At 40.6% G+C, this 14,527-nt stretch overlaps 1 protein-coding gene across 2 annotated transcripts in view; it reads left to right on the forward strand.

Annotated features, from left to right (window-relative positions):
• LOC126298372 (ceramide synthase 6) overlaps window positions 1-14,527 on the forward strand; it is a 118,548-nt gene that overhangs the window by 87,621 nt on the left and 16,400 nt on the right. The window contains exon 5 of one of the 2 annotated variants that reach the window (XM_049989679.1): window positions 14,080-14,298. In XM_049989679.1, coding sequence (XP_049845636.1) covers window positions 14,080-14,298 — 219 coding nt within the window. Of the gene's footprint in view, window positions 1-14,076; window positions 14,299-14,527 lie in introns of both variants that reach the window. The other variant, XM_049989678.1, reaches the window with a different exon arrangement.

A 14,527-nucleotide genomic window follows, 5' to 3' on the forward strand; every position in this document is an offset into this window, starting at 1 on the left:
GCATTTGGGTCGAGGGTGAGTTTCTGTTGCAATGGCGGGAAAGTCTTGTTGTCCCCATTCTGAAACCAGGGAAGAACCCTTTGGAGGTGGACAGCTACCATCCTATTAGCCTCACCAACGTCCTTTGCAAGTTGCTTGAACAGATGGTGAGCCGGCGCTTGAACTGGGTACTGGAGTCTCGAGGCCTTCTGGCTCCGTCTCAGGGTGGGTTCCGTAAAGGCCGCTCCGCCGCCGACAATCTGGTGAGCCTGGAGTCGGCCATCCGTACTGCCTTTGCCCGCCGTCAGCATCTGGTTGCTGTCTTTTTCGACATGCGGAAGGCGCATGATACGACATGGCGTCATCACATCTTTTCTACGCTTCATGGATGGGGTCTTCGGGGCCCTCTGCCGATCTATATCCGCAATTTTCTGTCGTATTGTACCTTCCGCGTGCACTTCGCGGCCTCATATAGTTCCTCCCAAGTCCAGGAGAACAGTGTGCCACAGGGTTCTGTTCTCAGTGTGTGTCCGTTTTTAATAGCTATTAACAGGCTCGCTGCGGCCGTGGGAAATACTGTCTCCGCTTCCTTGTATGCTGACGACTTCTGCCTTTACTACAGCTCTATTGGCATTGCAGCTGCTGAACGTCGGCTACAGGGCGCAATCTGCAAGGCGCAGTCTTGGGCTATAGCGCATGGTTTTCAGTTTTCCGCAGCCCAAGACCTGCATTATGCATTTCTGCCGGCGACGCACTGTTCACCCGGAGCCGCGGCTTTATCTTGACGGCGAGCTTCTTAAAGTGGTGGAGTCACATAGGTTTTTGGGGATGGTTTTTGATGCCCGGTTGACTTGGCTGCCACATATTCGGCAGCTTAAACAGGCGTTAATCCAGTCCCGTCTGGACTACGGGAGTCTGGCTTATGGCTCAGCATCCCCATCTGCGTTGCGGGTGCTGGACCCAATCCTCCACAGCGGGATACGCCCTGCCACTGGTGCCTTCCGAACCAGCCCTGTGGACAGCATACTTGTGGAGGCAGCTGTTCCTCCACTGCGGTTACGACACCAACAATTACTGGCTGCTTATGCTGCCCATGTTTTTAGCTTGCCCGGGCATCCAAATTATCGTGTCCTCTTCCCACAGTCAGTCTTTCATCTGCCAGAACGTCGGCCCCGGTTGGGTTGTCCGATCGCCGTACGTGTCAAACAGCTTCTTTCCTGGCTTGGGTGTTACCCTGTTCCACCTACTTTCCGGGCCCCTCTGCGTACACCCCCATGGTGTGTGCCTCGCCCTTGCCTTCAGCTCGACTTGGCACATGGCCCGAAGGACTCAGTCCCTCCGGAGGCCTTCCGATGCCGCTTTTATTCAATCCTGGCCACGTATCAGGCCTCTGGCGTTGTCTACACCGACGGTTCGATGGTTGCTGGTCGTGTCGGTTATGCACTAACTCTAGGGGACCATTCTGAACAACGTTCGTTGCCGGCTGGCTGCAGTGTTTACACTACTGAGCTGGTCGCCATCTTTCGTGCCCTAGAGTATATCCGCTCCTGCTCAGGTGAGTCCTTTGTTATCTGTAGCGATTCCCTGACCGGTTTACGAGCTCTCGACCAGTGTTTTCCTCGTTCTCGTCTGGTGATGGCTATCCAGGAGTCCCCGCATACTCTCGCCCGTAGCGGCAGGTCTGTGGTCTTTGTTTGGACCCCAGGCCATGTATACCCGGCAATGAAACTGTTGACCGCCTGGCGAAAGAGGCCACCAGTGCGCCATCTCTGGAGATTGGCCTCCTGGCGGCTGATTTGCGGGCAGTCTTACGCCGCAAAGTTCTCTCGTTTTGGGATGCTGAATGGCGCAGTCTGACCACCCCTAACAAACTCCGTGCCGTCAAGGACACGACGGCTGTGTGGCGGTTATCCATGCGAGACAACCGCAGGGACTCAGTCGTTCTTTGTTGGCTCCGCATTGGCCACACCCGACTCGCGCACAGTTATTTACTGTGTCGTAAGGATCCCCCTCTTTGTCGTTGTGGGGCGTCCTTGACGGTGGTCCATATTCTGTCGGAGTGCGCCCTTTTAACCGTGCTTAGGCAGACTTTTGCAATGCCTGACACGCTCTCTGCTCTTTTATCAGATGACTCTGCCATGGTGGACTTGGTTTTGTGTTTTATTTGGGCAGGGGTTTTTTATCCTTTAATCTGAGTGTTTGTTTTTTAGTGTTGATTCTGGCTTTTAGCCTCTGATTTTAAACTGAGTTTTTAAAGTGTTCTTGGTGGTCGGCTTTTCCTCTTTTTCTCTACAGTTGGCCAACCACAGTCACATTGTGTGTTTTAATTTGTTTTGTCTGGTCTCTGTCAGAGTATTTCATGTCCTGTTTCGTCTGCTGTCTTTCCTGTTGTTCGTTTTTATTCTCTTTGGGTGGTTTTAGTTTTTATGGAACAAGGGACCGATGACCATAGTAGTCTGGTCCCTTTAATCCCACAAACCAACCAACCAACCAACCAACACTGGACTCGCATTTGAGAGAACAATGGCTCAAACCCACATCCGACCATCCAGATTTAGGTTTTCCAAGATTTCCCTAAATCGCTCCAGCCAGTTGTCGGGATGGTTCCTTTGAAAAGGCACATCTGATTTCGTTCCTCATCCTTGACACAATCTGAGCTTGGGCTCGCTCTCTCGTGATGTCTGTATAGACTGGATGTTAACTCAATCTTACTTCCTTCAGAATTTCTGTTATTACACGCACAGTGGAGTGGAGCTGACAGTTTTTCTTATTTATACCTGAATCGTGCCCTGATTTTCACCATAAAATAACTTTCACTGTTGCTGTTACACTGTAGTAGTGCAATTACTCAAATTTCTCTGAAATTCCTAATGTTAATGCGATGATTATCGTTTTTATATGTTGCCAGGTGGAATGTACTGACAGTTCTTTTTACAGGCAACAGAATTAAAACTCTTGAGTGACTACAGTACTGTACCAGTTTTTGTTGCTCTGTGTGTCTTTTAGTTCACCGCTTCCATATGAGTAGAAGACAGAATATAAATTTGCAAGCAGCATTATTTTTCTGGTGATTCCTCAACAATACATATGAAATCCATTTAATCCATTTAACTCAATAATGTCAGATTTTTATGCGAAGAACTCGTTTATATTTTATGACTTTTGCTTAATTCAGTACAGACACCGTAACACTGTATGTATACATATTTTTAGAAAAACTCTTGTAGCGATTTGAATTTGTTCACTTTACACTTGATGTTAACATCACAGCATATGAATTAATGCTGAAGAGAGACTCAAAAAGATACAGTTTATTTTATTTTTACTTCCAATCTGCAACTGCATGGGATTCACCACACTGGACCTGGTGTTGTGTTGCCCATTCCTAAATCCAGGAATATGTCATATATAGCTTGTGCATTACAAAATGAATACTATGATTTTAACATTTCTAAGGAGTTCTGAAAAATAAAATTAAAAGAATGTGCTATGTCGTATACTTGAATACAAAAAAAATGTAAGCAGCTATGGTTCGGTAAATCTAGAATTTTATTTTAGGATTCCAATTACTTTGACACCTATATTTGTGTTCTACAAGTAAGTTTACAGCACAGATATGGGGTATAGATATTATTTTCCTTCCTTGCAGATGCTGTTTTAGATAACTGACTTCTAGTACTTTTCTGTACGTGTCTTATTCTAATTTTGAGTGATAACTGTGTATTATGCTTACACTTTAAAGACCTTAATCTTGACAAGATTTGAAATTCTGTTTCTTTCTTTATCAGATGTGCATAGCTTTCTGCTACACCAAGTTCTGTACTCTGAAACTTTTATTAACGAGTGTGTCGCATAATGCCCTTCAAAGAACTGTTTTGTCTTCTGTGAAGTTAAATCATTGTTGAACAGTATTGCTCTATTTCATTAAAAACAATTTCTGGATAAAAGTATGTTTTTTGTGCAGTGAAATTTTTTCAGCTGAAATTTCTTAGCTAAATTTATGGAAAATTCTGAACTTTACTTGTAGTAATTAATCGTTGTTGATCAAATGATTATACACACCTCTCTCTCTCTCTCTCTCTCTCTCTCTCTCTCTCTCTCTCTCTCTCTCTCTCTCACACACACACACACACACACACACACACACACACACACACACACACACAACCTACTTAAGCATATAAAAAGTTAACACGTTCACAAAGATGACTGTATTTGCTGATTATGGCCAAGTTCAACTCAAATCTTCTGTCATCTGGATTATTTTCCAGTTATAAGGCTCATTCACTAATGTCCCAAATTTTCTTTACAGTTATTCTTTTTAGGTGCTTAAAATTTGACAGTTCTTCTGCACATGTGCAAAATTTCAGACAACTGTAACAGATAGCAGAGCTGTAATGAACTATTAATGTGGTGTCTACGCAAGAACTCGACACACATGCTGAAACTAAATTCTTGGTTGCGGAAAAAGTAACTGTGGTGAACATCCATTTGTGTGAAATGTAGGGTGTTGATGCAGTTGACAGTATTGTTTGGCGGTGGGTAAAGTGTCAAGAAGTGCAAAAATCGAATTCAATGGCCACTCCCCTTGATGTGGTGAATTGTGTGCATGCCGTTATTTGTGAAAATGTGCTCATCACAACTCAACTGTTAGCTGTACAGCTATCAGTAAGTGTTGGAAGTGCCTGTGTAGTGTCTGAAACTCATGGATATTCAAAGATGCACTCAAGATGGCTTTCATGAACGCTCATAACAGACCACAAGATTCAAAGAAAATCCATTTCATCTGAACTGTTGTAGCAGTTTGAGGCTAATAGAGGGCCTTTCTGTCATGGATTGTTACAGATGACAAAACCTTGGTGCATCATTTTGAGTTGGAAACAAAAAGGCAGTCTCTTAGAGTCGTACCACCTGCAGTCACCAAAAAAAGAAAAAATTCAAAGTAGCTTCCTTTGCTGCCAAAGGCATGAAAATTGTATTTTGGGATATTGATGGTGTCAATTCTCTTGGATGTGTTCTCCAGAGGGTCAACCATTGCTTCAGAGGCATATGTAAAAACTCTGGACAAATTTAAGAACTGTTTCCTCCATGTTGGGTCTGACAGGAGTCCAAAAGAAATCTTGCTTCAACACACTGCATGCCCATGCATAGATTTCAGAAACCTGAAACATGTCACCAAATTAGGTTGAATATCATTGCCATATATCCACCCTATAGTGCAGACCTGGTGCCCTTAGACTTCCATCTGTTTGGGCCCTTTAAGGATTCCCTATGTGGGACACACCTTACACGAATTACTCTCTCATCAATTTCAGTGGAAACATGCCTCAGGTGCAGAACAAGACCTTTTACTGACAGACAATTCAGGCTCTCACACAGCACCACTGGAAGGCCATAGAATGTGGTGGAGACTATATATATATATATATATATATATATATATATATATATATATATATATATATATATATATATATATAATACGTGCAAAAGATATGTTGACTGATACTGTCATCAAATTCCAACTCTTAAGGACAAATATGTTCTGAGAAACAAATTGTGAAAAATTATGTATTGAATGAGACTTGTAGTAGTGTGCACAGGTATGAGGGAGTACTGTACATACTATTGTCATGTAGGATCTGGAATCAAGTACCAGTTAAGAGAGCAGGTTCATCAACAAGAATAACACTTCACACTGACTGCGCATTTATTTAACAGGCATGAAAGTACTGGCTGAGCTGATCTGCTTGCCTCAATACAGAGAGCTCCCATTTAAACATACTTGTTCTAGTAAACTGCTGTATTCCAGAAATGAGTCAGTCTTAAAAACCACACAGGCCAAATGATAAATAATTACAGATAGTAGGAATGAAACCAGTGATCTGCACATCTTCAGCAACTATACCCACTATACCATGGTGGATGTTGTAAAGCAGACGGCATTGCTCCCCTTACTCATAAAATAGGAACCCACTGTTTTGGGTTGGACAATCGCTACCTAGATCAAGGCAGTCATCCTACATACAGCGTAACAGGTGGAGCCTCGCAATCTGCTTGTATTGTCAGGCCTTTGTGGTCACTGCAACTTTCAGATAATTAATTCAGTCGACAAAAGGTGACCATAGGACAGGTTCTCCTATTCCTTGAACTGGAAGCCCTGTGATAAGGCTTCACACAAAAGACATGGGCAATGTGTGTGCACTTTCATCTCCTTGAGGTAGGGTCACAATCTTACACATTGCGGGGCGGGGGGGTGGGGGGGGTGGGGTGTGTCATCAAAATAGCGATGTAGGATTCAGTACGAGCAAAGTATCACTTCAGTCATCTTTCTGATAGCTCAGCCTTATGCACAGATGTAAAGATTGATGCTCGGCATAATAATGTTTGTGCTCCTTTTCCTAGGCATCGTAGTTAGTTAGTTATGTACTCCATAGATCATTTTAACAATTCATTTATTGAAATGATTTGGAATGAGTCAGTTTACATGATATGTATAGATGATTAGCGTTAATGTTCAAGAACACATTGTTTTTCAATGCTACTCACGCCACCAAACTTGAAAATGAACTTTTTATCAGGCTACCAGTTTTTAAATAGAACTTTGTCCATGGAATAGGAGGAGTTGTCCAGGAGAGGTTTTAGATTAGATTTAAAACTTACTTTGCCATCTGTTGGACATTTAATGCTTTTGGGTAAATGATAAAAAATTGTACTCCTCTCTGAGCCATTAACAGCTTTAATAATGGATAATAAAGATCCTTTATTCCTCTAGTGTTGTATGTGTGTTCACCACTCTCTCTTTCATAAACTTTGATGGGTTATTTATGACAAATTTCATCAACAGATATATGTGTATAGTGATGGTACAATTAAAATGCCTAATTCCATGAAGAGATACCTACGTGACGACCTTTGGTGAACAGCACATATTATTCTTACTGCTCACCTTTGAACAGTTAATACGTTCTTTCTAAGTGGTGTGTTACTACAGAAAATAATACCATAAGACATTGAGTGGAAAAGAAAAATATGTTGAGAGTGGTTTGTTTGTTTCCAAGAATAGCAATTGTACGAAGAGCAAAAGTAGCTTAACTTAAGTGTCTGGAAAGCTCAGTAATATGCTACTTTCAGTTCAAGTTTTCACCAGTGTGTACACCCAAAAATCTGGAGTGTTATACACTATTTGCTGAGTGCTAGTCATGTGTTACATCAGTTGTTTTTCATAATTTGTTGTACAGAACTGAATATAGTGTGTTTTCTCAAAATTTAGGGAGAGTCCGTTTCCAGAGAATCACTTAATAATTATTCAAACAAACAAAAAAAACATTAATACTCTCTTGTTACTTTATATGTAATGGGATTTATAACAACACTATATCATCTGCAAAAAGTACCAATTCTATTTGTTGAATGTTAAGTGGAAGGGCATTCACATACAAGGAATTAGAGTGGATCCAAAATTGAACCCTATGGGACTAATTTTCTACACCTACATCTATACTCTGCAAACCACCATGAAATGCATGGCAGAGGTTATGTCCCATTGTACCAGTTATTAGGGTTTCTTCCTATTCCATTCTCTTATGGAGTGCGGGCAGAATGATTGATTGAATGCCTCTGTTATGCTGTAATTATTCTAATTTTTTCCTCATGATGCCTATGTGAGTGATGTATATTGTAGTGTATTTCTGGACTGATCATTTAAAGCTTGTTCGTAAAACTTTAAAAGTAGGTGTTCTAAGGGTAGTTTGTCTATCCTCAAATTTGCCAGTTCAGTTTCTTCAGCATGTCTCTGACACACTCCCATTGGTCAAACAAACCTATGACCATTCATGCTGCCTTTCTCTATATATGTTCAATATCTCTTATTCCTTGTTAGTCCTATTTGGTATGTATCCCACACACTTCAACAATATTATAGAATGGGTCACACAATTGATTTTTAAGCAATGTCCTTTGTAGACTGACTGCACTTCCACAGTGTTCTACCAATAAAACAGTCCATCACCGGCCTTACCCGTGAGCGAGCCTATGTGATCATTCCATTTCATATTCCTACAATGTGTTACATGTAGGTATTTGTATGAGTTAGCAGAGTCCAGCTGTAACTCTTTGATATTATAGTCATATGATACTAAGTTTCTTGTTTTGTGAAGTGCAAAATTTTACATTTCTGAACATTTAAAGCAAGTTGCCAATTTGTGCACCACTTTGAAATCTTATCAACATCTGACTGAATATTTATGGAACTTCTTTGATATAGTACTTAGTTATAGGTAACTTCCCCATCTGCAAAAAGTATGAGGTTACTATTAATATTTGTGATTTCTCCTCAGTCACTAAAAGTTTCTCACTTCCCAACATAGTTTGAATTATTTAGCAGAACTTTTTGCATTTTGTTTGTGTGCTTGTCACGTTACTTCTTGATTTCTGGTAATGATGTGTTTGATATAATCATCCTGAGCACTACCAGGTTGAAATGGAAACAGAGGATCCATTCTTGTTTTGAATTGTCTGGATCAGGAAAACTGGCATAAAACCTGTAGTGTCGTACTATGTGTGTTGTGTATAATTGTCGTGACAGGCAGTATAGAATGTCAGTACCTCTGTTGACATCAATATTAAGAGAAAGTAAATTCACCAGTGTCTTACTTAAACATTCTGTGGGGGTGTCTGTGGATGATGTTGCAATGTGAAATAACTTCCGACACTAGTCTGCACAAAAAACTTTTCCGTGATCATGCCCTGTGGTCCAAAAGTCTTCTAAAACAAACCTGGCAATTTCTGGACCTTCAGCACATTTTACATACTAGGTGACAGTCCTGGTTGATATGACAGTAATCAGTACATGCTACTACAATCATCAATATATCAACTTTTGTCGACTTTGGAAATCTCCCTGAAACATCAATTCCAGTCTGGCGAAATGAAGCAGCTGCAGGAGGAATTTGCATGAAGTGCCCTAGAGATAACTGAGGTACATGTTTCTATCATTTGCATTCCCTACAATAGTTTACATAATGTCTAGAAGATTAGAAGATACAAGGACAGTGGTACAAGATTGTGATTGTGTCAAAGGTCTTCACAAATCCCGGATGACGTGGAGTTGGGCTTGACCATAAATGAGCCGAAATGACTAGCATCCATTTCTGTCCCATTGGATCATAATGACATAATGATCCATCTATTAGTCTGAACTCTCATTTAAGTTTTTTCCTTCTGTAAAATCTCCATGGCCTTCAGTGGCAGTAATGCTTGATCTTTGGTTGCAGCTTTTGTTAGTGTAGCAATGTGTGCGATATCAACAACTCTGTAATCATCTTCCCATGGATTCTGTGAAAGGCAGTTGGCATCCTTGTGTTGTTATTCATTTTTCTGTTCTACTGTGATGTTGTATTCCTGAGACTCCAGCACCCATCTTACCAGGAATCCTGTTTGGCCTTCAAAGTTTGTCAACCAGCATAAAGAATGGTGGCCAATCACAACAGTGGATGGTCTACTGCTCAAACAACTGTGAGGCAGCCTTTTTTTCAATCACAGTGCAATTCTTCTTTCAAGCAAAGTACTGTGCAGACGTTTTTAACACCCTAATGGAGTTGCTCTGTAACTGCACCTGTTTTGTAATCACTTGCTTCAAGTGTAGTTCCATCTCGGCCTTCTGGTCAAAAACTGCCAGAGCTGCTGAAGGTATCAGTGCCTCCTTAAGGATTTAAGACATTTCTTGCTCATTGTTCCAAGGAAATTTGGTGCCTGTACAGCAGTTTTTGTAGTGGTAGTGCGTTGCTATTTAAATCCATTATGAATCGTGCGTAGTAAGAGAACATTCTTTGGAAACATCTCACAACACAAATATTCCAAGGAGTTGGAGTATTTGTTGTGGCTCTTATATATTTTTTATTTTATTTTATTTTTTTTTTATATTTTTACCAAGAGAACTCAGTTAACAGAAACAGTGCACCCTCAAGATTTTATTTCTTGGAAAATGAAGAAGCACTTTCTTGGATTCATGTGAATACCTGTTTCATGAAAACACTTCAGCATAGTTGTCAAGTGGCTTAGATGATCTTCAGTTGTATTTGAGAATACGTCATTATCCAAGTAGCAAAGAGAAGTTGTCCATTCAAGATGTCGAAGCAAGTTGCACTTAATGTATTCATCTGTTGCACAAACTAAACTGCATTGCTTGGAACTCACAGAGGTGTTACGTAAGTAGTTTTTTCCCCCCACTCACTCTAATCAACCTCGATCTATCATTAGTCAGTCTGCACATCCATTGTGGAGATGTATGTCGCTGGTGTTAGACAGTCAAAGGTGCCATAAATTTGTGGCTATGGGTATACATCCTTTTTGATGATTTAATTCAGCTGCTGGTAATTGACTGTCGTGTGTCATCATTCTTATTCAGGAGGACCTCTCGGGAGGCCCATGGACATTTACAGCTGAATGATCTTTAATGCAGGTGAAAGTGGCCTATATGAGTGCCGACTGATTGGAAGATTTTCCCCTTGTTGATATGGTTTTCGCATGGGTTCATTTGCTGAGATTTGACTTTGCTCCTGGCTTTAACATTCCCAAAAATTGGCGTGGAGTAGGTAACACTTCTCAACAATGTATCTTCATCAAACCAATAGTTGTTGGTGGCTAGGTACTATGTTCCTCCACTCGCTAGTTTGGAACAGTAATGTAACATGGTTGTCTACCAACATTATCAAGCTGACCCCTCCTGAACTAGTTTGGCTATCCCTGTACACACACTCTTGAGGAATGAATTGCAGCTCTTCATGGCAATTGGTGACCCTGAGAACTCCATATCGACTTGCGTTGGTTTTGATTGGCACTAACATACAGATTTCTTTTCTGAGGCTGAGTGACTTTCTGTATTCAGCTAGAATTTCACAGTTTAACTGAGCAACCATACTGTTAAGTAAAACTTATCTTGTTGATCACAGTGGGTTGGTTGGTTTGGGGAAGGAGACCAGACAGCGAGGTCATCGGTCTCATCGGATTAGGGAAGGACGGGGAAGGAAAACGGCAGTGCCCTTTGAAAGGAACCATCCCGGCATTTGCCTGGAGCAATTTAGGGAAATCACGGAAAACCTAAATCAGGATGGCCGGACACGGGATAGAACCGTCGTCCTCCCGAATGCGAGTCCAGTGTCTAACCACTGCGCCACCTCACTCGGTGATCACAGTGGGGTAAGAGTATCTCCAGCAGTAAACAGATGTCCATAGCAGTCATTCTGTAAACATGTTGGACTAGTGTCCTCTATTTGTACTTCCAGTCTTCTAGTCGGATTGCTTGTGATGCTTGGAAGAAGTTAGCCAAGGATAACATTATGAGTGCATTCTGATCAAACTACAAATTTGATGGGCTGTGTTCTGTAATAGAAAGCTATTCTTGTGAAACAGATTCCTGTTGCCTGGACATATTTCCTATTTGCAACCTTCAGCAAAATGGTATTTGAAATTCAGAACATAATCCTCAACTGCCATTGATGAGCATCTGACATCATGGAAATAAACACTGCAGAGTGTTTAGGTAGCTCGCTGATGTGCTTTCTTGGCATCTTAGCAAAGGTTGTTCATGGAAGATTTCACAGTGGTAGGTTCACATCCACAAATGGTAACATCATTTAGTTTCCATGATTTTTGTAGGCTGGAAGAGCAGTTGGGACCTTTGCATGTTGACGGAAAGCCTGAGAAAATTTGAGATACAAGGATACTGCGATGAGCTTCATCCCGCAGATCAGCTGTAGTCATTTGCAGTTGCCTAGTGTTTATAGAATAGCCCACTTTTGATATCTTGTAGTGTAATAGATGCCAAACACTCGCCTTTCCTCCACATCGGTGTACTGTGTACACTGGGTGTCACCAAAGAAACACACAGCTCTATTTTCCGTCCATTCGCAGTGACCATTTTTCTGTGCAGCGATTGAATTGGTGGGTTATTTCTGTCTAATCGAGAATCTCGGATATTAACTGATGGTTGCACCAAAAGCATTGGGTTTCTGACTCCATTCCTCCCTTCAGATTTATCTTTTAGAGATTGGTGCCATTTTTAGTTAATGATGATGCCTCATCATACTTGCTTTGACATTAACAGATGTTGTAACACCTCTTATCTCTCCTTTTTCTGTTTAAGTGATCAGAGGTGCTGATGGTATCCCACGATTACCATTGACACTACAGTTGGAAGTCTGTCTAATGTATTTCGGCATATTATTCTCTGGTGCATTGCCTGCAGGTGCTGACACCACTTAAAGTAATCATCTGTTGTGGTAACACCGTTCAAAAGAAGTGATTGATGCAAATCGTCTGCTGTGCCCTTCATTAGCTGTGGAATATTGCTGGCTTCCAAAAATATTCGGGTTAACTATGTGACTCAGTGCCAAAAAGCACTGTATAATATTCTGGCATTGGGTTCTGTTCTTCAGTTGTGCCTTGGCTATATTGACCTGCTGTTGGTAGCTATTTTTTTTTTGTCTGGAGTGTATCCCACTTCTTCAGCTTTTACTCATTGTTCTCAAGCCACTAGCAAGTTCTACCATCAAAGTAAATATATACATTGGCAAGAAACATCACTTGCCGTCCCACCTGTTGTAATTAGCAACATGGTTGAATCTGTTTAGACATTTTGTTGGATCTTATCCAGTATCTCCCATAAACACTGCTGGATGCCAGACTCGTGACTTGTAGATTATTTTCTGCTGGTTGATACTTTCATGACTGAGGCCATAAGAAGACTGGATTGTTTGTTTTCTAACTCCTGTCTGTGAAGGCGATTACTTTTGTGTAGCCTTATTGGAACAACTGCAGTGGTCATGTCCAAATAGCCAGCATCCCCTCCAAACATTGTTGTGTAGAATATGGAAATACGGATTTAAGTATGAGTTATGAAGGTAGAGTAATCAGTAAGAATTATTACTTCGCTCTGAAAGCACATTCATTAAACACACAAGAGAGTGTAGGTGGGTCTGAACTGCCTCTCTCTGCAGTGTACACTTCTGTACATAGAATGTTCTGTAAAGTACTGTATTCCACAAATAAAGAAATTCCAGAACCTCCTAGAAATCACAAATGTCAAATGATAAGTTATTGCAGATGGCAGGAATTGAACTAATGACCAACGCTGCCAGAGAGAGACTGTAGCAGCTACACCACAGCAGATGGCGTTATGCATATGAAAATTTCTTCTTATAGTTTTTGTCTTGTTCTGTTCCCTTTTCCCTTCTGTGCTTCTGGGTCAAGACATCCTACCACTTTATCATAAAGAACACATTTACTGATGTATTTAATGTTCTGGGCCTTCATTCAAAGTCTGACGCTAGACAATAGTGTGGACAAAGAAAAACATTACTCGTTTAATTATTAGCATACCAGTAAGCACACACTATACACAAAATAACATTCATCATAAAATGTGGAGCCTGCAGTCTTCCACAGTCATAACAACATAGTTCATGTTAGTATGTCGAACAAAGGTTCTTGCTGTGTGAGTTTCCATGTGTAAGAGTTTCACACATCTTGATCACCTGCAAATGCTGTTTATCCATCTTGCATATGCCCACAGTCAAAACACATTCCTTTTGTGCTTGAAAAATCCCAAGATCATATACGTGCTGCAATCCTATTCCACACCTTTGCTGTTCAGTAGTAGTCCTAGTGAGAGAAAGTGTTGTTTGTTATCTGCATGGAAAATGTGATAATAAATGCAATGTTGTTCATGTAGTGTTGTTCGTCCTGTAATGTATTCTACTTGGCTTACAGAAATTTCGATTTGACTGTATTGCAAGAGATTACTCTGTATTTGTGTGACCTCCAAAATTTTTAAAAACACAGAACAGTTATAGACTTCTAAGATTGTTAAGAGATCAGATAATCAATTAAAAAATGAGGCAACTAATTTGCAAAACAATGTGTTATTTATTTTACCTTGCACATGGGAATGAGCTTAGAGCTTCGCATATTCGTAGAGGAGAGCGGTAGCTTTAGAGCATCCAACATTTTATTTCTAGTATTATTTTGCTATATAAAGTTGTTGTTACCGATAAGATTAAGTGCAAAATATTTATTCATAAATGCCCTTCTTTCCAGAAGGTGACGACTGATTGTTGGTGGTATTACATGTCCTCGCTGGCATTTTATTGGTCATTGGCTGTATCACAGTTCTTTGACATAAAGCGTAAAGACTTTTGGCAAATGTTCATCCATCACATTGCTACTATAAGTCTGATGTCTTTCTCATGGATGTGTAACTTGCACCGTATTGGTACTTTGGTATTATTGGTACATGACTGTGCTGATAATCTGCTAGAGGTAAGTCTTTTTTGTAAAGTAATTGTCATATTATAGCTGGAAAAAATAGAGGTTTGCATAGCAAAATGCAACAGTGATGTGTGATGCAAAAGAGTGTTAACACAAGACTAATCATAAGGCTGTAAAGGAAAGATTACTTCCATACTCCTATCAGAGACATGTTTTCCTTGCCTGTGCCACAAACAAAATCATTTCATAGCTTTATATTTCTGATTTAAGTGTAATCTTA

Source organism: Schistocerca gregaria, chromosome X (genome assembly GCF_023897955.1).
Source record: "Schistocerca gregaria isolate iqSchGreg1 chromosome X, iqSchGreg1.2, whole genome shotgun sequence".
Lineage (NCBI taxonomy): Eukaryota > Metazoa > Arthropoda > Insecta > Orthoptera > Acrididae > Schistocerca > Schistocerca gregaria.